The 23918-nt window shown below is 35.0% G+C and overlaps 1 protein-coding gene and 1 pseudogene across 1 annotated transcript; one reads left to right on the top strand and one right to left on the bottom strand.

Moving 5' to 3' along the window:
• Positions 1–524: 524 nt before the first annotated feature.
• LOC113328428 (RNA-binding protein 39-like) lies at positions 525–2804 on the bottom strand. Its single transcript, XM_026575540.1, has 9 exons — positions 2729–2804; positions 2541–2627; positions 2405–2464; positions 2187–2221; positions 1591–1981; positions 1277–1508; positions 1093–1181; positions 902–1016; positions 525–796 (listed from the first exon to the last, which is right to left on the bottom strand). The coding sequence occupies exons 5-9, from the start codon at positions 1623–1625 to the stop codon at positions 788–790; spliced, it is 480 nt and encodes a 159-aa protein (XP_026431325.1). The 5' UTR covers positions 1626–1981; positions 2187–2221; positions 2405–2464; positions 2541–2627; positions 2729–2804; the 3' UTR covers positions 525–787.
• Positions 2805–12460: 9656 nt separating this feature from the next.
• Positions 12461–15159, top strand: LOC113285200 (annotated as a pseudogene).
• Positions 15160–23918: the final 8759 nt, after the last annotated feature.

Genomic DNA, 23918 nt, shown 5'->3' on the forward strand with positions numbered 1-23918 from the left:
AATTCCATAGTGAGTGCACCACTATCAACATCAATCTTCGTCTTTGCAGTTTTCATGAATGGCCTTCCAAGAAGTCACTACACCATTTTTAGGGATTCGCACGGAATCTGTACGTTGCTGACTGGGGTTGCAATGGTATTTCGACGTTGCAAAACACGGCGTTGCATTTTTTCGCAACGGCATAAGCTCCGTTGCGACTCTCGGTCAGCAACGGGGATTTGCCGTTGCGACGTTGTTTATTCGCAATAGAGATATGTCGTTGCGAAGCTGTTTCGAATTACAGCAATACCCCTACCCGGAACTAAATATTATTGGTTCTGGTTCTAATTATTGGTTCTGGTTCTAATTCAACAGATAAAAGACGTTGCTAATATTTTGCAACATAAAAAAGGTCAAGCCTTCATTGACCTGGTCAAAATCTAATTCCCACTGCAGTTGCTCAGTTCCCCATATTCAACATTCCACAGATATACAAACTTTTACACATTCATTCACTTTCATTTCCACATTCACCATTATGAAAAAAGAATTCTTCAATTGAAGTTAACAACAAGTACGAGTATTTGATACAAACTATGTCATTCATTTAATGGACATACACATAAACTTACTTAGTTCCTAAGTTCAGTTTGTATAAAGTTCTGAAATTCCTAAGTTCTTCTAACTTAAATCTCTATAAGGAGATACTACATTATAACTTACAAATCTTGCAGCTGCTAAGGGACCTAATGGTTGCTGCTTTGCTGCTTTGTTCTCCAACCTTTCCGATCTCACAACAGAGCATCATTCAATTAACCTGCGAACAAAGCATCACAAATTCTTCTAATCAGACTGATGTTTTTCTATAACAAGACGCAGTTGTGAGTTGTTGTAGTCGAGCTATCTCAGTTGTGAGACTTACCATGTATGCTGCAGTTATCATCTTCCCAGCAAACCATCTTCCATGAAGAGCATGTTGCGCACTCATGGCTGATGTTGTAGTATCAAACCGCAGGTACACATGCCCAGCACTATTCCTATAAGTGGATGACAAACATAAGACAACAAAAAATAGTCCAAAGAAGAACATGCCTAGAGAAAATAGTTACATACTTGTCCACAAAAATATGTTTTACTGTCCCAAACTTTGAAACTTCATCTTGAACGTCATCTTTAATATCCAAATCAAAATCATGTTCAGTCTGCAAATGCAACATAAACGTTCAGTATACTAGATGAAACACAAATGGATCATGACCGAATGCAGACAAATCGATGGAGGAGCAATTTTAGAGACCTCAGATGTTGGATCGAACATATTCTTCAGTATTAGGCATTCACTTGGGACACCCACAGAATCAATAGGAGGCACATATACTGCAGTAACCGGAAGGGAACCTGGTAAACCAGGTAGTGCAGGTATAGAAGCTTGTCCAAGTGCAGCAGCTAGTGGGTTGATGGCAGGTGCAACACCAAGAACTGATGTTGCTGGTAGAGCAAGGGAAGCTCCATTTACAACAGGAACAAGGCTGCAGATGATAAAGTCACTTATAAAAGATATAAAAAGAGGTAAAAGGAGAAGGAGAAACAGAGAGATAAGAAGCAACTAACCTTGATGTGGTGCCACTTCGATCTAACTTCGACATGAGAATGGCTATAGAGCGGGCATTCAAAGTCTGTACTTGAAAAGAAACTAAATTATGAAGTGCCAGTAATTAGCCATGTATCAAGAGTTGAGGCTTACGATTGGTTAATTCAAGGATGACAACATGTAGGAATACTAACATTCATTCACAACTATAAATATACTAAGATTACCCAGCACACATCACTGATAGGTACCATCTTTTAAAATTATAGATGCAGGTAGATACTTAGCTTTATTTGGAGATAGGATTAGCGCTTCTGCAACATTGAGTTCTTTGTTGTTAACTTGAAGGAATGTTCAATCGTAGTGTTCAGTTCCAGTATGCAGTTTTCTGTGGCTCTCTTTTAGGGGTCACTGAAATTAACCATCAAAATGGTTAGTAGATTTATAATACATCATGTTGACTAGATTTAGATTATATATTATATTTAACAATTCATAGCTAAAAGAAATTGATCTCGAAATGCAGTCAATCAGCTAATTCACTTCTCAAAAACTTGCTTAGTGTCTAACATCCTAATTCATTTCTCAAAAACTTCTAACGACAATGCAGTCATACCTTCACTGCTAGTTTTTCTTCGACATGCTTGCACGCTTCTCTCATCGCGAGGTGAATGATAAAACAGATGGCGGAATTTAGAAACAGTATGGTAAGAACTCAGCGGCAAAGATCAAAGTATCAAACTGACTTCCAGATAAAATCCGCACCAATGAACATAAAAAACAAATGATTATGTAGAAAGAACTAAATCAATTTTCCAGAGGATGTAAGCTTACTCTGTATCCACTGATTATAGATGTTGGGTGTATCTTATTCTTGACCATCTCATTTGCTATCTGCAAAAAAAACAAGGAGCTACGTATTGCAACAACATATAGAGCCCAGCCAGCATACCAGTTATGTAAGTGTTACCTTGATCAATTCTGCAGCAACAATAACAACAGAAGTAGTCCCATCTCCAACTACTCGATCTTGAAGCTCTGCCAACTCTACAAGTATCTATAGCCCACAGAGTAGACAGTATAAAATCCAAAAACAGAAACAAACCCAAAAAATAAAGAATGCAGGGATGCCAAATGTATGTATGTATCAATCTTTACCTTAGCAGCTGGATGTTCATCATTTGACTTTGTTATCCCATTACCTTATCAATCTTTACCTTGAAATTGCAAGTTTTTGAGAAGTGAATTAGGATGCTACATCATGTTGACTAGATTAAGATTATTAGATTATATTTCATCATCATTTTGTATCTGCTGATGCTTATTCAATCAGCTAAAAGAATTGAGACTGAAAGTCATACCATCTCCATCTATCAAGAACATATACTAATTCAATATAAGGTTGAGAGATTGAAATTCGATGAAATCAATTTAATGGGTAACAGAGATCCAAATATGCTTATTACGGATCGAAAAACTGATTTTCTATTTGAGATTTTCTTTAAACAACTTTCTTGACTTCTGAAGAACCCTTAAAAAAAATTAGGTGGATTTTTCTGAGATTTTGGTCTCAAAAGGTAGATCGAGATGAGGAGATTACAGATCTAAACTCTGATCATAAATTGAAGAAAGATTTTTAGATGAGATCGTCGATTTGGGTTTTCAAAACCCCTGTAAATCGGTATCAATTTTGAAGATTTAACGATTATTATTGAAATAAAAAGACCGAGATAGAGTAAACTTATCTTTTTCATTATTTGTGATGATTCTTTCCTCTTCAGATTCAGTTTTTGACGATGATTTTCAACAAGTTTTCTTCTTCGACCAGGAGCAGCGCTTCAAGAACGCGGTTGATTTTACGTTGGTTGAGTTTGTTTGACATAGTGATCGATGGACCAAGGTGGTGGGATCGGTATTCTAAAGAGTTCAGCTGAGCAGATCGAGATCGAGATGGAGATGGAGAGGAGAGGAGAGACTGAGTCTCTGGTTTGGCGGGAGAGAAAATGAACATGAAATTCGATTAAGGCAGGATATACCCTGGATTGGGATTAAGGGTGGAAAAAAAAGAAAGAAGTCTTGACCGAACTTTGACTGGGGCGTGTTTATAAGTTCTGGTGTTCCCGACCACGCACGTGGTTCACACGCTTGAACCCAGCACAGTTGCGATTCGCAACCTTGATTGTGAGGTTGCAATATTCGCAACGACAATTCTCTGTTGCGAAAAAATAGCAGTTGCAATTAGCAACTGAAATTTCGCAACGGCTTTTGTGTCGTTGCAAAACTGGGTTACAAATCCCTTAAAATGGTGTAGTGAGTAACGAAGTAGATGAACAGTTATCTCCATTGTGCATATCCACAATGTAGAAATCAACTGGAAAGATTAACTGATTCACTTGAACTAACACGTCCTCCACGACTCCTTTAGGATATATGTTGGACTTGTTAGCCAATTGAATAGTGATCTTTGCCTCTTTTACAGGTCCGAGATTCAAAGAATCATAAACATCGGCTGACATAACACTTATGGATGCTCCCAAATCAAGTAAAGCACGCTCGAATCTTCAGTTAGCAATGGTAACGGGAACTGTGAAGCCACCAGGATCTTTACACTTTGTAGGCATCTTCTTAAGTAACATAGTTGTAGCACTTTTCGTCCACCTGAATAATCTCATTAGCAATCAACCTATCCTTCCTTGTACACAAATTCTTCAAAACCTTGGCATACCTGGGTACGGTTATGATGGCCTCAGTAAATGGAATGTTGATATGTATCTTGCTAAAAATGTCCATGATATCCTTGTATTGAGCTTGCTTCTTCGACTTGGCAAAACGACTAGGGAAAGGAGGTGGTATGGTAAAAGTGGGAACCGTGTCCTTAGGTTGGCCGTTTGAGGTTGGCTTTTCCTTTGGGACGGTTTCCTCTTCTACTTCCTTTTCGATGTCGTTACTAACCTCTTTTTGTTGATGTGGCTCTTCAGTTTGTCTCCCACTTCTTAGAGTTACTGCATTAACGTGCTCTCTTGGGTTCACAAAAGGTTGTGATGGGAGAGTTTTTGACACTTGAGACTAAGATTCATATCAGTTGCCAATTTCCCAATTGAGTCTGCAAATCTCTAATAACGTTATCAGTTTTTAACTGATTTTGTTCAGCTTTCTGTTGATTTTGTTGAAATGTTTCCTTGAGAATCTGTGTTGTAGATGCAACACCCTGCATGCTTTGCAGGAGCATGTTGAACTTATCATCAATATAAGTTCCATGATCTTTAGCTTGTTGTGGTTGTTGTAAGTGTTGTTGAAAACCACCTTGTCTCGCATATGGATTAGGAGCTGCAGCTTGCTTATTTGCATAACTAAAATTTGGGTGATCTTTCCAACCAGGATTATAAGTATTTGAGTATGGATCATACCTTTGCCTTTGATTAGGAAATATAGAATTCACCTCAGCATCATCTTCATATGTAGGAATAACTGCAGAAGCTATCCGTTTAACTACCTTCTCTATGTTGTTCATTCGTTGCTCTGATTGTGAAGTTTCTTCCATATTGCTAACTCTTCTGACATTTGAGTCATGTATGGTGTAAAATTGTTGAGCATTCGAAGCCATACTCTCGATCAAACTAGTTTCCTGCGAGATTGTCTTCTCAGTAAGTGAACCACCAGCGGCTGCATCAATCAAATTTCGTTGCTCTGTAAGTAATCCTTCATAGAAGTATTGAATGATGAGTGTTGGAGATATGTTGTGATGGGGACAGCTTGCCATTAACCTTTTGTACCTATCCCAGTATTCATAGAGAGACTCCCCAGTAATCTGGAGAACACCACTAATCTCTTTACGAACGGATGCTGCCTTAGAAGTAGGAAAATACTTCTCTAAAAATAGCTTTTTCATCTCACTCCATGTTGTAATACTCCCTGGAGAAAGGTAATACAATCATTTTTCCGCTGAATCTATTAAAGAGAATTTGAAAGCTTACAGCATTTTCGGATCCTCTCCTGGAAGTCCCTTGAACTTTGGCAGATGATGAAGTAAGCTCAACTTCAGCTCCGCTGGGTTAGTGATTGTAATACACAGTGGTTGCGAATCTAAGCATGGAGATGTCAACTCTCCTAACTTCTTCTCCGCAGGTGGAGGTGGTGGATTATTTGTACTGACTACGATTGTTGATGTAGAAGGTTCTTCTTGCAACTGTGGATGTGCTTGTAACACTGTTCCCCTACGAGTTTGGATTCCGCACCTCTGGTATTCCCAGTCTTTAGGTGCCAGAGATTAAGTACCTGAAAATAAAAATCCAGAAAACGAAATTAAGAACTAACAATAAATACTAAAAAGAATAACAACTAAAAGAAATAACAACTAAAGCTACCGACTGCTCCCCGGCAGCGGCGCCAAAATTTGTTGCGTGTCGTGAGTGCAATCAAATTAATGGAAGTAAGGATCGTTTCCACGAAGATCAGTGAGTTTTAGTTGTCAAATTGTCACAAGGGGGGTTTGTTTTAGATTTGAATAAAATAAACAAAAGCATTTGAAAATATTAAATTGTAAGCAATAGGGAGAGATATGATCGAGGAATGCTTCTTCGTTAATAAACTATCAATGAGTTAATATATTCATCTATTTGTCATTAATCATAGATTATCACCAACCGTAGAATAACAAGTACGCTTAGTTATTCCAAAAATTCCTTATATCACTGGATAACAGGTACGCTTAGTTACCAGATTCTATTCGTATGAACCACCTTGAGGTATGCTTACAAGATGTAATTCATTGAATGCTTTAGGGTTTGTGAATTTAGGTTTGATCCTAATAGTTAGACTCAGTACGCTCGGTCTACTTGCTAGGGTTGTGTTTACACGCGATTGCTTTACAGAATCCCTCTGCAAGGTTTCACGTTCTTTACTTGTGTAAGGAATTATTCAACAATTACGGATATCCTAACCCTCACTAGAAATAGATTAAATCAACAAATATATTCAGTTGGCCACCTAAACAATCTATCAATCAATCATAAGTATTTTAATAGTAAACACAAACGATAATCATATGAAGAAATAAAAATAGATTCATATATTAAATCAAATCAAGTTTACAACTTAGAATTCATCCTCAATCAATAGGTGTTTAGATACTCATGGATGTAGAAACATCCATGATATACATATGAGAAAAATAAAGAGATAAACGTTATGATTGATAATCGTTCCGTGTAATGTTTCTTCTCTCCAAACCCTAACAATTTCGTGACCTTATGAGATGACGGTACTTTACATAACCTAATACCTTTTTATAGGTTTTACATTGCTTGGCCTTCACGTATTTAGTTAGGTTTAGGAGCCCGACCCAGAAATATGATCTAACGACTCCAAACGTGCCCTTAGGCCTTCCAAAGTGTAAATACACGTTTCCTACTTCCTAAGTTTGCGAACTCAGTCCGCAAAATTCAAAATCCAGCAGAATTTTTCAGAATTAAGTCTGCGAACCCGGTATGCGAACCCAGTTCACGGACTGCACTATCTTCGGTACTAGATAAAAACTGTTTTGGCCACAACTTCTTTATCCGAACTCAGAATGACCTCATTCTTTTTGAATTATTTTTATCTTTCAATTCTACTCAAGATGATGATGAGAAATCCTTAATTTGAATGAGTTAAGATCGGTCTTTGGCCCTTCTCTTGATTTTGAGCGTTTTGCTCATTTTCGTCGCTTTTCTTCCACTTCTCTTGGACTTGGGCGCTTGGATACTTGGAATACTTCTCTTCCTATCTCTTTTCAGCACCTTTTATCTCCTTTGTGGATGATTCACCTAATAGAGGCAAACAAGAGAAAACAAGAGTAATAATAAGAAAATATGCAAGAATAATAGCTAAAACAAGTATGGAATGGACACTAAAATCATATGAATTATGCACTTATCAATCATTTCCCAAGCCAATTCAGTAAGCATGGTTTTATTGAGAACATAAGTTCTTGTACTGTTTAAAGCTTGTTGATCGGTTGTGTGTGTGTGCATTTTAATTTCTATGGTGTGTTTGTCTTTAAATTTACCTTGTGTTTAAAGCTGGTTGAGGGCTGTAACTCTCTGTAAGACAGTTGAACTGGTGTTTCAGTTGATGTTTGGTGTTGATTTTCAAGTTGACTTTAGTATGGTTTCAAGTTGACTTTAGCATGGTTTCAAGTTGATTTTAGTATTATGGAAAGTACTAGATTGGTTGTGTTGAATGTAAAAGCTAGTATTACAACTTCTTTTAATTTCCAAACTAATGAAAGTGGAAAACTCGTTGCACGACCTAGTAGCAATCTTGAGAAATACAAACAAAAGTTTGATGATTATTCGAAATAGGCAATTGAATTTGTTAGAGCATTGCTCGGTCGAACTCGCATGCGTTTCTATCTCAAGCATGTTTGTCAATGTTAGTGATCAAAACTATAAGTCTTGATTTCTAGTCTACTATAGCTAAGGTCTCGGACTAGGATAAAAAGTGTAGTTGAGCTCAAGAACTCCATGGCAATCATCATAAAAGACGAAGGACTACTCAAGGAACCGGTGGATCTTCATCGACTAAAAGGTATGTGGAGACCTGAACTTATCTATCACTCAAAAGTCTATTTATCTCTTATCTTGAGACAAAAGTCGTTTTTCTATATAGACTTAGATTATACACATTTGCTATTTCGAGCCGAGTTTATCTCGCCTATCTATTTCTCGAAATATGTGTTGGTAAGCTTTCGCTTTAGCCAAGTTCATCTTTACCTAGTGACGAAAGTTATGACAAGTTTCAGTCACTTTGAAAATTGCTTACTTTGACGAAAAATAGTTTGTGAATAACAACTATAGAATATCAACATCCTCTAAGAATGTTTCAATGATTGAAATGAGAGTTTAGATTATATAACCATTGGAGGATATAAGCATTATTGTGGAAACACATATATGTATAAGTCCTTATTCCATTAACTGAAGTTTGTGAACTTTATTGATCAAGAGAACCGGAATAGTGGCGTGAGCTAAGTCCGCGAACCTAGTCCGCGAACTGGAGGAAGTTCTCGATCCGAGAAATTCTGCTGGAGTTTGTGAACTCCGTCCGGGAACTTAAGTCTGCGAACCCAGTCCGCGAACTTGAGTAGGTTATATCTAAAAAACGATATTTATTCTTATATAAACTAAGGAATGCAAATTGCAAACCGTGGCTATATAGTTCATGAACCGATTTGAGTGAATCAAATCGTTTTTGCTTCGATTGTGTCTTGTGTAGTTACATAAGGTTTCTTTGCAATTGAACAACTCTCTAACTAGTTCATTTGAGTCACTTGAACTAGTTATGGTGAAGAAGAATATGGTTGATATGAAAGTGATCATATGGCTAACCATTTGGTTGACTATTATTGAACCAACAAATGTACAAGTTTGGGTACGTTACACAAGCCTAGAAACGTGCATTTCATTTGTGTGTAACAAGCTAGTTTTCGATCTAACGGTTGAAAGATATTAGCTTGAATCTAATCAGGTTTTCATCTAACGGTGAATATTGAATGCTATGTTACCAAGCTAACATTGATTGCAAACCCTGATTTGAAAGACTATATAAGGGAGAACTCTAGCAACTAGGAAACATAATCCCCACATCTTTTGTGTGATACTAGTTGTGCTAAGCTAGAGTCGATTCTCCTTTAACCTTTGGTTTCTTCTTCTAAACCAGGTTAACGACTTAAAGACTTCATTGGGATTGTGAAGCCAGACCGATACTACTTTCTTGTAGGTGTGTGATCTAATCTTGTTGTTTCTATCGTACGAGTACAATTGTAATAATTGGCTTGAGATTGATATCTCCGATAGGAAAGATATAAAAGTAATCACAAACACTTCGTCTCGTCGTTTGTGATTCCGTAATATTTTTTTTCGTTGTGTCGATTAAGATTATTGAGAGGTGATTGATAATACTAGGCTATTCTTCGGGAATATAAGTTCGGGTTATCGATGGTTCCTGTTCACCTTGATTTATCAAATGACGGAACAAAACTCGTAGGTATATTCGCGGGAGACGGATTGATCTATTACTGTAGACTTTTCTGTGTGATACAGATTTCTTTATTAAAGTCTTCGACTTTGGGTCGTAACAACTCTTAGTTGTGGGTGAGATCAGCTAAGGGAATCAAGTGCGTAGTATCCTGCTGGGATCAGAGACGTAAGGAGCGCAGCTGTACCTTGGATTTGTGTGAGATTGATTGGGGTTCAACTACAGTCCAGACCGAAGTTAATTTGGAGTAGGCTAGTGTCTGTAGCGGCTTAATACAGTGTGTGTTCAAACTGGACTAGGTCCCGGGGTTTTTCTGCATTTGCGGTTTCCTCGTTAACAAAATTCTGGTGTCTGTGTTATTTCTTTTCCGCATTATATTTTGTTATATAATTGAAATATCACAGGTTGTGCGTTGTTCAATCAATTAGAATATACGACCTTTTGGTTGTTGATTTAAATTGATTGATACTTGAATATTGGTCTTTGGTACCATCCAAGTTATCTCTCTAGTATTTGATAAAGACTCGAAGATTTTTATTTGCTTGAGTATATATCAAATCGAGAGATTAAGATATAAACTCTTTGATATACTTTTTATCTAGATTGAGTCTGACTGTCTAGTTGATTCTCTAGAAAGTATATTGGAGTTTGTCCATACAGATTGTTAAGCGAAATATTGGGTGTGGTTGCTGTACCCCCGCTTTTTCATAATTTGCTGGAGATTTATTCACTGGGATGAACACATAATTTCGTATGGGAAACAAGAAGGCTTAATGACGTCACGATGACGGATCAAAGACTTTCTTACTTTGGCTATATAATGCAGGTTGGGTCTAAGATGCAAGATGTTTATTTTGCGGGAGTCATACAGATACAATTGAACATTTGTTTTTGCATTGTAAGATGGCTTTTGAGTTATATAATTATTTTTTGAATAAATTTGGTATTAGTTGGGTGCAAAATGGTAATATTAGAAAGATGTTATGGGAACGGAGTTAAAGGAAGAGCAAAAGTAGAATTAGGATATTATGATCTTTTTTGTTATTTGCCATTTGTTGGAGCTTGTGGAAGGTGAGAAATGATAGATTCCATAATCACATAAAGAGAAGCTTTAAGCAAATCATTATTTCACTATGCAAACTACATCTTTCATAGTTACAGGCTTACAGTTTGTCAACTCTAATTGCTATGGTTTACCCTTCCTTGTAATTTTGTTTTTGTCTTGGTCACTATTTTAGTGATTTATAACCCTTTTAAAAACACTTGTAGTTTTTCAATTAAAAAACTGTTATTGCCTTATGTTCGACGGTTAAATTTGCTTCTAGGTGTACGTCCCTATGGAGTGACTTCGAAGAAAAAACATAGTATCCACTATCCAGATTCAGAAGAACGGTTTTTTGGGGACCATGGTTATTTTGGGAGGACCATGGTTTTATTTTGGGTAAAAACATTAGAAGTAAATCTAGGTCACCCCTTATCTAGATATTTATATTAATACCTAAATTACCCTCTTGATTAATTTTTTGGTAATGATTAGTTAGTGTTAGTTAGTGTTAATAATAATTAGCATAGTGATTAGTAAAATGATTAAGCAGAATTATTGAGAGAGTAAAGTTGGAGAAGATGAAGAAGGAAAACATGAAAAAGAAAGGATTTTACCAACCACAACCGAAGGAAGAGTATTTGGGTACCCAGGTATGTTTCAAACTTAGATAATGTTGGTTGAATTGCTCCAAATTTTCAAAAAACTGTAAATTTCTAAGGTAGATTTGGGCTTGTTCGGTTACCTTATGTGAAGAACTGGTTACCGAACTCATCTGAAAGTGTAGTTCGGTTACCTTTTCCATATACGCAGGTTACCGAACTCGTTCTTTAATGGAGGTTTTTAGTTGTTCGGTTACCTTTTCCATACACGCAGGTTACCGAACTTTGTTTATAGGACTTACAGAATAATGTTCGGTTAGTTCGCAAACTTTAACCCAACAACATATCTAACCGAACTCCACATGTATGCAGTTAGTGAAGAGTTCGGTTTATCAAGATTTTTTGCGAACAAACCGAACATAGTGGAACAAGTTCGGTTAAATTGAAACTCAACATAGTAGGCAAAATAACACAGTTCGGTTACATTGGAAAAAAAAATTCTTTTTGGAATATAAGTAGAGTTCGGTTACTAGATAGTTTTAGAAATTTTTGCGAACCAACCGAACAAGGTAGGTAAAGTTCGGTTAAATCATAACTCAACATAGTAGGAAAAATAACACAGTTCGGTTACATTTTTTTTTTTTGGTATTATGGGTAGAGTTCGGTTACTAACTAGTTTTAGAATTTTTTGCGAACCAACCGAACTCGGAGTTCGGTTATGAAAAATTAAATTCGTGATAACCGAAGTGTTCTTCGTGTTCTTGGTTTCAGAATGTTCGATTACAAAACTAGTTTTTTTAAAACTATTCCTAACCGAACATGCCACTTTAACATCCATTTAAACCATATTTTGATGATTTCTACTCAGTTTTCCTATCCAAAAACGAATTAAAAAGATTGATGGGTTTTTCAATCGAACGAGGAACGTCAAGGAAAGAGAGAAGAAGAAGAGAATAAACTTTTTTTCAAAACTAAAATTTTTCGATTGCTCTTTTGATTTTGATTTGATTTTGATTTTGGTTAATAAATTCATTTAGATTAGATGTATATGATTAGATTTATATAGTTATTAAGTTAGTTTTAATTTAAATTAAAGTAAAGGATAAATGGGTATTTACCTAACTTTGGGACATCCCTTATAAGTATAGGGAGGTTGCCCTAATAAGACCATGGCCCCCAAAAAAACCATGGTCCCTAAAAAATCGTTCATTGAGAATGCACAAAAAACCGGCCCATCACTGCGACGGATAATAAGAGCGCAAGTCTCCCTCCTCCCTTAAATCCTAAATCATTTTGCAAGCCCTAAAAAATTGGATCAGCTGCCGGAAATTGCATGAATCATGGATTCTCAATCTCCAGTAGATCTGAGAAACTAGCTTGATTTGCCTCCAGATGTAATATCTCAAGTATTTTTGAAGCTTGGAGCTGTTGAAATCCTTTACAGAGCTCAATGGGTTTGTTCTTCATGGAGAAAACTCTCTAAACATCCTCAACTATGGCGGTCAATCGATATGCGGAAGCATAAAGATTCGTTCTTTGGGGAGGAACATGTAATGGAGAAAATGGCTAGAGAAGCTGTAGATAGGAGTTCTGGCGAATTGGTTGAATTCTCTGTGGAGGAATTTGCAACTGATGGTCTTTTACTCTATATAGCTGATAAGTATGTCAACTCAATTCATTCATTTCTTTCTGTTTGATTGTGTTTCATTGAAAATTTGTGATTGACTGATTCACTTCATTGCTGCTTGGTTCTGTAATTGTCCTTATGATTTCAGTCATGCCTCCTATAAATAGCTTTCCTGTGGGCAGTTTCAGTAACTTCTGAGTTCTGACCTTTGTGCATTAGCATTTGGTTATTATGTTGGGTTAAAGGAAATAACGTTATCCTTACGATGTGAACCAGACTGCACTGAGCCTCCTGAAACCTCCCAGGTTTTGGGGTTATGTCTGTAAGCATATTAGAGTTGGCAAATTTGAGATGTTTCAACTGTTCAAACAGACTCGAATTGGGGTCTGTTGCTTAAATGCATCTATGGTGTCTTCTCAAGAGTATTCTTCACTGTAATTTAAAGCTCCGTATTACTGTAGTTTTAGGAGATGAAACTCTTCAGTAAGGAACCACTGATCAAGGCAAGCTAGTCTAGTGAACAATAGGACTGGCTCAGCCTTACAAAACTATTGCCTATTATCAGCATCTGAGGAATTAAGAATATGTTTTGTGTGCTTGTTTTCATGTTGTGATGAGTACAACATTGTATTATCTCAATATTCCATTTTTTCTTCAGATGTAGTTCCCTCAGATGTCTTCGACTTTTACTCTGTGTAGCTAATAAGTATGTCAACTCAATTCATATCTTTCTTATTGATTATGATGCATTGAATCTGTGGTTGATTGATTGATTCTTTCCTTTGTTGCTTGGTTCTCTGATTGTCCATATGATTTAAATCATACCTATTATAGCTTTCCTGCGGACAATTGTAAGTAACTTCTGACCTTTGTGCATTGGCATTTGGTTACTATGCATATATGTGAACTGGACTGCTCTGTGCCTCCTGAAACCTCCCATGTTCCTGGTTTTATCTGTATGCACTTTAGAGTTGGCAGATTTGAGGCATTACACTGTTTCGATTGTCCAAACAGACTCGAATGGGAATCCTGTTGCTTAAATGCATATATGGTGTCTTCTCATGAGTATTATTAACTGCAATAGAAAGCTCCATATTACTGTAAATTTAGGAGTTCAAACTCTTCACTAAGGAACAACTGATCAAGGAAAGCCAGTCTAATGAACAATAGATTGGCTTAACCATACAATTACCGAACTATTGCCTATTATTATCAGCATGTGAAGAATTCAGAATATGATCTGTGTGCTTGTTTCAACACATTGTATTAACGCCATATTCCAATTTTTTCTTCAGATGTAATTCCCTCAGATGTCTCCGACTTGTATCTTGCTATGAAATTTCTCCCAAAAGTTTTATCGAAATGGCCAAGAAACTTCCCTTATTGGAGGAACTAGAATTGCGGCATTTGGCATTCTCAGCAAGAAATCTTGAAGTTGTTGGACTTTCTTGTCCCCAGTTAAAGTCATTTCGGTTAAACTACCGAGCTTACTGGCATCCAGGCTTACAACGCAATGATAAGGCATTAGCCATTGCAAAGACCATGCCTCAACTGCGCCGCCTCCATCTTCTCGGAAATAAGATGAGTGATTTTGGTCTGAAAGCCATTCTTGATGGTTGCCCACACCTTGAATCTCTTGACCTACGCCAATGCTTCAATCTCTCTCTGGAAGGAGATCTGTTACAGAGATGTAAAGATATGATTCAAGTATTAAGACTTCCCAAGGACTCAACTGATAATTTGGAATTCTATGCTCAAATTGTGTCTGACGAACATGTTGAGCTTTGCAGGCGCAAGTTGCAGAACTACTCATTATGATTGTGGGTGGCTGTTGAAGATTGTTAGTTTAATAATTCCGATGTACTTCACTTGCTGGCCGTTTTGTGGGCTTGTGCTGCGGTTTGTTCATTTGTTAGGGTAAGACTATAAAAAGCAAGATTGTAAGAACACCATAGAAGGATGTTCGAAAGTGCTTATTGTTCCTGATAGAGTGATAGTCATGATTTGGATGTTTACTGACGCTCTAATGTAGGATCTCTTCCTGTCATTGGAAAGAAAGTGACATGCAGCTGCCCGTGATTGAGAATGAAGGCCCAATGTTGAAAACTGAATATGGAAGTTAAGCTACTGGAAGCAGATTTTCTCGGTCGTGGGTTCTAGCTGATTTATGAGTGCCATATGACACACTATATTTATGAGTTTATAAGAATTGTGAAAGGACGGAGGTGATACGCCAGCACAAAGCGTTATCCATTGTATATGATAATTTCATTAAAAAATATGAATCAAACATTTTCGTAAACTTGAGGATAGTTCTACAACAAATTAAATTCATGAAGAGAACAACATAATAATAAATCATTAATTTGTTTACTTAGAAATGGTAACATGATTTTAATAAGGGAAAAACGTAATAATAGATGCAAATTAAAATCCCATTAGCTTGCATGTAGTTCGATACTTCTGCTAATTAGCTTTGGGTTTTGGTAGTACAAACTTGATTTCTGAAACAAGATCACCAACTCTAGACACCTTATCCATGTTGATATGGTCGAACTCATCATAAAGGTCGACACCGAGCGCATCCTCCGATATGTTCCGAACTCTAATTTTAATTTTTTAATATATGTATTTATAAATATGTGGACAATCAAATGAATAGACATCTTTGGTATAAAACAAGAAAGGAATATTTGAGATCTTTCAAAAATAATAGAGAAATAGGCGACATATATAACAAAACTCAAATATTGTATGGATCTGTTAACTTGTGCATTCGTGCACAAAATAATGCCAATCATTGCATTGAAAATTGTTAAAAACAATTAAAAAATAAGAGAGATAGTGTTGATTTGCATTGGAGTGAGATTCTACAGTTAAAACTGCTAATGAGGATGGAATCACATGGATGAACTACAACTTTATTAAGAATGAAATATAAATTGATTTGAAATTCAAAAAATATCCTACCAATATTAAATTATATTTTGAGATATTTGTATGCTAATTATTTCTTGTTTTTCTAGTACAGTTATTATTTTATATGATAGATAAGTTTTATTAATGTTTAGTCGAACTTTTGAAATGTGTTATGTGAAAACTACTATAACCCCCCTATTATATGGGTTCAGCATATAGAAACCCTACAAAATGGATCCTTCACTATCAATCCCATTCTTTCACATTTTCATATTTCTAGGCCCAAAACTTTAGAATCCTGGGCTTCCCAATAAGACTTTCAGTTTCAATATTTTCTATAATGGCTAAAATACCCCTAGTATATAAGTAGCGTAAACAACTTTAGGTTTTCATTTTCACTTTTATTTCCTTTTTTATTTTCTCTCTCTTCGAGAGATTTTTTTTTAGGGTTTTCAGATCATGTCGTTTTTGGCTGCCGGAAAACGAATAGCGACATTAATATCTGCTTCTATATGTATTGATGATGTTTATGGAAAGCGATTAGATTGATCAATTTCTGCGTCTATATCTATTGATAATTTTTATCCATCAAAATCAGATGTCGAAAAGTCGATCAAATTCGTTATCAACAATTGGATCTGAGGATTCATTAACAGAGAGATTTAAAGATAAGTTTGTTCTTCTCCTATCATATCAATTTGATTAAGAGATTGTAGCTATTCAATTTGGAAAATAAGTTTCAGAAAACCATTTTTAAAGTTTTTCAAAACCTAAATCTTCGAATTTTTTTCGTATAACTTGTTTGATTCAAAATCAGAGCTAAGATTGGCGATCATTTACTAACTCTTGTTGTTTTAATATAATTTTTTTTAAGAATATTGAACAAAATTTCCACATCTATTCTTAGATACGATCTAAAAATGATTTGAGATTCGAAATCACAAATACTTAATCTTTGTTACCGTTATAATATTGATCAAATCTCGTCTCTTTTTAATTTTGAGATTATCAGACCTGTTCGATTTATGCTTTAGTTGTTTAATATATAAAAAAAAAGAGATACAGTTTCAATAAATGAATATAGTATCTAATTGAAATTTGATCTTTCAAATGTTTGTAGCAGAGCTACCGTTGTTGGTGAAGAATCTGATATTGTTGTTAGATCAGGAATTGCAGAATTGGGTAAGTACATCGTTTTTATTTTCATTAGACAAGGTTGTGTTCATACATGTAAATACTGTTTGCATTAAGTTGAGTGCATAGGAAGGCACCAGATTGTCATTGTAATATAATGGAGAGGCATTTGATTGTACAAATTTTAATTACAACGTTAGATTATTAATGTGGGAAGTGAGAACTTACTGTAGACGAGAATAGCATGCATTGGTTCACCACAAGGTCCACAACTAGATTCTTGAGGTGTTAGTTAAGTATCATATTTTTTGTAGGAAAATCCAGTCAACAAAAGCTATCAATAGGATTACGTAGAAGCCCACGAACACGTGCTGGTACAAAGGAATATAAAAATTTGACTGTAATTTTAAATTTTTGGATGTATCCTTGATGATCAAAGGATACAGTACGACGCTTTCAGAAGTACAATTTATTTCTATTTTAATTGTCACTTGTAGTAATTTGTTATATTAATAATCATTTTCTTATCACGTTTTATAGCTTGTGATGGTGAAAGTTGTGGCCTGTGTTTCAATTTGTGGCATGTGTTTCAATTTTCAGTTCATAGCTTGTGATGGTGAAAGTTGGAGCAGGTGGTTATGCTGGTAGTGGTACTGAAGCTAGAGAGTTGTTCATTGTGCTTCAATTTTCTCATTTTGATGATTATGCACAACATGTGTAACTTTCGTCTACACATCCAAATTGCATGTGTAACTTGCGTCTACACATCCGAATTGCATGTGTAACTCTCAGTTACACTATTCAGATGCATCTGTAACTCCCAGTTACACTAGTCATATACATGTGTAACTCTTATTTACACTAGTCAAGTGCATGTAAAACTGGTTATACATTGTTGTGTGTATTGTTCTTTTTAATGTGTAACTGCTAGTTACATATGCTAATTATATGTGTAAAAGTTTGAGTAAACCCGAAATGATACGTAATTCAGTTTATTAGTTGCATATATGCATGAACTAGTTATATGCTAATTATATGGTTTTGGAACTGAAATTGCAGGTTGATTTTTGAACTAAATTGTTGGAGCTGAAACAAGGAGGTGTGATGTTGATGGAATTCGAAGAAGAAAAGAGTAAAAATGTGTTGGTGACTGAGATATAAATGCAGGATAGCATTGGATGTGAATGGATATGTTTGTGTGAGTTATAGATGGAGATGTGGTGGTGTTATTCTGGATTGGAAGCAATGTTGCAGGTAAAGAGAAGAAAGTTGCAGCTGAGTTTTTTAATTAATGATTGCAGTTAATAGGTAAAGAGGAGAAAGCAATGTTGCAGGTAAAGAGGAGAAAGCTTTCAGGTATTGATCTCTCTTACAATTTGTCTTCATCATCGTGTTTGTTTGGTGAGTTTCACAGTATCGTTCCTTGCAATTTCTTGTTTGATTCTTAATTTTCACTAAAAAGTAGAAAAATACTTTAATGTGATACATGGAGGTTGACACCAATGATGTTGCTCTAATGGATCATACATTTAAGAAACTACCAGATCATCTAATGGATAATTGCTTAGTGAATATATTTAAATATCCTTATGTAATGTTCCTTAGAGGCACTAGCTATGTTCAATGTATGATTGGTCGATCAACTGTCTACGGCACAAGTTTTGTAGTGCTAGTGTTGCTTACAAGTTAGGTGTAAGACATTACATTCTTAGACATTTCTTTGCATTATTGCATCCGCACATTATTTTATATATATCCAAACATATAAACTTTGAATTATAAACATTTAGGTCTTTGAACCATGTTACTTTGATGCTCTGATGGATTTTTTTTTGCTAGAGATACACAATTAGACTTAGTAATTGCTGAGTATACATGTCATAGAATGTGTAACTCCTAGTTACACATTCTATATGCATGTGTAACTTCTCCTTACACTAGACAGATGCATGTGTAACTTCTAGTTACACAAGTTAGATGCTTGTGTAACTCATTGTTACACATGATAGGTATCTAACTCACATGCATGTGTAACTATCAATTAAAATAGACAGATATACATATGTAATTCCTAGTTACACTAGACAGATGCATGTGTAACTCCTAATTACACATGCTAAGATTAGTTATCATGTGCCTTTTATGTGTTCTTTGTTCTATAATTTTTCCTTGCAATTATTCAATAATTTTGGTTCTTTATTTTTTGTCCAACCTAATCTCATGGATGTGTATTTGTGTTTACAGATGTGCAAGTATATTGGAATCGAGAAAGACAAAAAAGGAAGGAAACATTTAAATTATATGATATAGTGGATTATATCTAGGATTTTTCTTTGCATATCTCGTGTTTTAATTCGTTTATTGCGTTCAATAACAACTAATTACTGTAATTGATAAACGGACGAACTACTGTAAATGAAAATTAAAGTAATACACGTATTTTCCGTATGTGTAGTTTTGATGTATAACTGATGAGTAACTTGTAGATACACATACATATATCATGTGTAATAAAAAGTTACACATGCATATGGATGTGTAACTTGTAGATACACATGCCATACACATGTGTAACCGTTTCTTGCCATACGCATCTGTGAGTCCACACATATATATACAAGTGTAACCTTGAATTACACATGTCATAAGGATGTGTAACTTCTGGATACACATGCCATATGCATGTGTAACTTCTGTTTACACATTCACACTATACTTTGATAATTTTGGGCCTAGATTTAAATTTTATTTAATTATGGGCTTGACAATATGCATAAGGGTATCAAGAACTTTTAATAATTTGGGGCCTAGATTTAAACTTCTTTTTAATTCAGGGCCTCATATTATGGGTAACCCATGGGTGGGGCCTTAGCCTAATTTTCCCATGTGTTATATTAGGTTCAAATCTTTTTATGGTGGGTTTGGATGGAGAATTTTAAAGATGGGATTTATGGGTCCATGGGATCTGGTGGAATTACGTTTCCCTCGCTACATTTGGTTGCCCAAATCCCTGGAATTACGTTTCCAACGGGATTCACCTTTCTAGTAAATCCTCCATACGGAGTCCGACCCCTCCCCCTAAGATTTGTTGGGAAACTTATCAGGGGATTTATGGACCCACTTTTTTTTACTCCAAAACCCATATATATACAATTTTAAGATTCTTAGGGCAATGCCAAACAACACATGGACTTCAACACAAGAAAATTTTATGAATCCTAGGAATCTCAACTGAGTTACCAAACATACGAGGGATTTATATGAATCCCAGAATTTGTAATCCCGTGGGATTACAAATTCCTGAAAATTGTGAATTCTGCAACCAAACCCACCATTATTATATTAACGTGCTACAATACTATATTAAAGAAGTTATATTGCATATTAAAATAATAGACCAACTGATCATTGTGGTTACATCTCTTACGTTTTATTAGGCATTTAAAACATATCTTTTAAATATATTTATTTCGATTTCTCGATAACGTACAAAGTGGAAATCGTTTATTGAGTCATCTACGTATTTCGTGTTTTATTCTTCCTTATGTATTTGAAAGTTCATACTGATAAATCAACCATCTCGCGAAACAATCATGCATTATTAATATAATGTGTTCATTGAAGAAAAGAAAAAAAGAAAAAAAGGAAAAAAAAAACCCGAAACTATTATATATTTAAGCTAAGCATAGGAATTATGGTATTAGTAACTATGAGAGTGTCAAAATAACCATATCCTTGTGAGAGCTCTGAAAAATATATAATGGCGTTAATTTCGTCATGGTAGTATGCCCAATCACTAAACTCCTCCTTCACTGTCTTAATAACTCTCTCATATACCTGTATTGTATATCATAGTACAATATTTAGGATGAACATACGTCGGGAGAGGAACTTTAAAATTTCGTTAATCATTAATTAATTATTTACGATCTAAGAATTTGAACTTTTCGAAACTCTAAAAGATTTGAAATCAAATTCATATCAAAGTTTTAGGTACACATATCGGGTGGTGATGACATGTTGAAATCTCATTATCCTTCACATTCTTAAATCAATTTTTCGTTAGACATACTGAAAATCAGTATATAACAATCTTTTCATTGTACACTTCACTCAAACTAAAATTAATCCGACATGTTTTGTGTTAGGTAATCTTATTATCTACCGGCTTGACGTAAAAACACACACACATATATATACTGGGCTATGCATATATTGGAAATATTAATACCGAATCCTTATCCCCATCGGCTCCAAAATTTTGAACTATTTTGGAACTACCAGTCATGATCTTTATAAACTTATCTTCAACTGCATGTCCCCTGATATGCTTACACAAAAAATTTAAAAAACTCATTCAACATTTATATTATGACTATGGTATAAAGTAGGAGGAGCTAGGAAACTGTGCTATAAACTACATATTATATGTATTGACTTTGGCCTACTAAAAATAATATGCCTTATCAGATACAGGTCATTTAAAACTCGCTTAAGCTTATGACCTTTTGGAGATCAGTGAAATATCAAATATCAAACCAGGAATAGGGACTTCGAGAGGGACTTAAAGTTTTTATAATTGTTAAAGCTTCGCTCACCTTTCTAACAAAAAAGAAAACAATGATTGTGATTATTGATTCGGGTGTAAAATTAACACTCAAATTGCTGTCTCTGCACCTTGAATCTTTGTATCTTCGTCAATGCTTCAGCCTTATACAGAAGAGGATCTACTAAAGAGGTGTAGAGACAGGCTTATAAAATTAAGGCTCTCAAATGACTCTATTGATGACTATGAATTTGATGATGCAACCGACTATGTCCATGACGATGATTACGAATTGATTTATGTGGACATAGTCACAGACACAGACGTCGATATAAGTTATGACAATGTCTCTTGGTCAATAACAACTGAGCAACTTATTGACGAAATGGTTTTTATTTCTATGACTAATGTCTCTTGTTCATATTTTAGAATAATTTTTTTTTTATCTAATGATGTTTGAAGTGTTGGCTTGGAATGCTTGATGTTCTTCTTGCGGTGGCGTACCCTTTATGTTTTTTTTTTCTGTCCATATATTTCTCTATGATACAGCTAGAACTTCCTAAATATTACGCGTGTATCCGTACGATTAATAAGGATTCAAACTCTAAGACTTATGAAGACTAAATTTAAAGGTTTAAATAAAATAATAAATAAAAGAGAGATCTATTAGGACTAGGATTCCACCGAATTCATAACACATGGTTCAATTTATTTATTCTCAACAATTAAAGTTCAATAAATTAATAAAACATCGACTCTTGTTTTGCCAAAGTAGATCCTCAAAACATTAGTTATAAATCGTAAGAATGGGACATCAAACATCTAAGCAAGCATGACCCATCTAATAAAATGATAACTAATTAATTCGAATCATAAATCAATTTAAAATAAGTGCAAAAGTCATACAGAAAATAATACAAATTCACCCATGTGTGAAGTTCGGCTTCCTCCGTCGACCCAATGTTGGGGTTTAGCTTCTCATGATGAAAACACACTCAAAAAATATAATTAATAGCTCAAATGGTGTTTACAATGGTGAAAATGAAGAAAAATTCAACGCAACAATTTTGCTCTACCAAAACTCCCCCTCTTTTTCCCTTGTTTGGTCCTATTAGCACCCTATTTATACACAACAACCCATTCCTCAAACATCTTTTTAAAATATTCTTCCATAACTCCACCAGATCTTCTCTTTGATGAAAGATATCTCATGAATAATTTCTTTCTCCATTATCACACATCTTCCTCTATTTGCTAGAATAAAATCCTGGGGATATTTTTTTTTTATAAATAAAACCACAGATTTTCTTTCTCCTTTTCAATAAAAACAAACTCATCAATATATTATCTCTTTTAACTTCAAGATATTCAAACTTCTTGTATAATAGGCAACAAGATATCTTTGCCTTAAATCTTTGAGATCTCCCATAAATTATGTGAATCTGTTTCAAATGAAGAAGAAGAGGGTGCCTCTATCCATTTGTTCACTTGTTGGGTGTCTTTAACAAGTTGGGTGACCGTATCTGAAATGATGGGTGCCTTTATCAGTTCCTCTGGCTGCTTTTAACACTTTTTTCAATCTATTTTTCCAAAAGAGCTTATTTCCTTGAAAAGACTTAAAACAAGTTTATTAGTGATAAAATGAGTCCCAGCTAATGTATTTATGGGTGAAAATGCGTCGCACTTTCGTGCTTATCAACGATGCACTATTCGAGGCATGTACACTAAATTTAAGCTCCCCTAATTTGATTAGTTTCAGTTATGGTGTTTAACCGAATTGATATTTATTAGTATATAGATTAAGATTCATCATTCGACTAATTTATTTCATCAAATTTTCTTTCTCTCTTTTTACTTTCCTTCTTTTGATTTAAATATGATGAAAACACTCGGAAGAACCTTATATTTGATTACTAATAACAATTTTGTTGATTCAATACCGATAAAAATCGGAACAAATCTTGGATTTTTTGCAGTTACGGTTGGGAAACATTGTCGACCCAGACGTAAACAATAATTTACGGCTCGGAATTAAAGATTTCTCAGCCGTAAATTACTTTCACGGCTGGGCCGACAAGAACTCCCAACCGATTTTTTTTCTCTTTTATTTTTATGTAAGTATCAGAAATAGTTGCGGTTAGGTTTTCCTAGCCGACAGTGCAAGTTACGGTTGGAGAACCTAGCCGAAAATTAGTATTTTCGCGGGAAAAACCAAACAGAAATTAATCCTCACTTTATATTTTTTTTGTCGTTGTAATTATCATAATAGCTTATGGATAGGAATATCTAAACGTAGAGACTCTTTTACGGTTGGGAGTTCTTACTTTCCCAACCGTATAAGTAGGTTCAAGGCTCACAGTTGATAAACTAGTATTTTCCCAACCGTATTACATGATTCACGGTTGGAAAAGTGTGAACTCCCAGTCGTTATAATTTTAGAAACTGTTTTTTTCTGCAAATTA

Source organism: Papaver somniferum, chromosome 1 (assembly GCF_003573695.1).
Source record: "Papaver somniferum cultivar HN1 chromosome 1, ASM357369v1, whole genome shotgun sequence".
Lineage (NCBI taxonomy): Eukaryota > Viridiplantae > Streptophyta > Magnoliopsida > Ranunculales > Papaveraceae > Papaver > Papaver somniferum.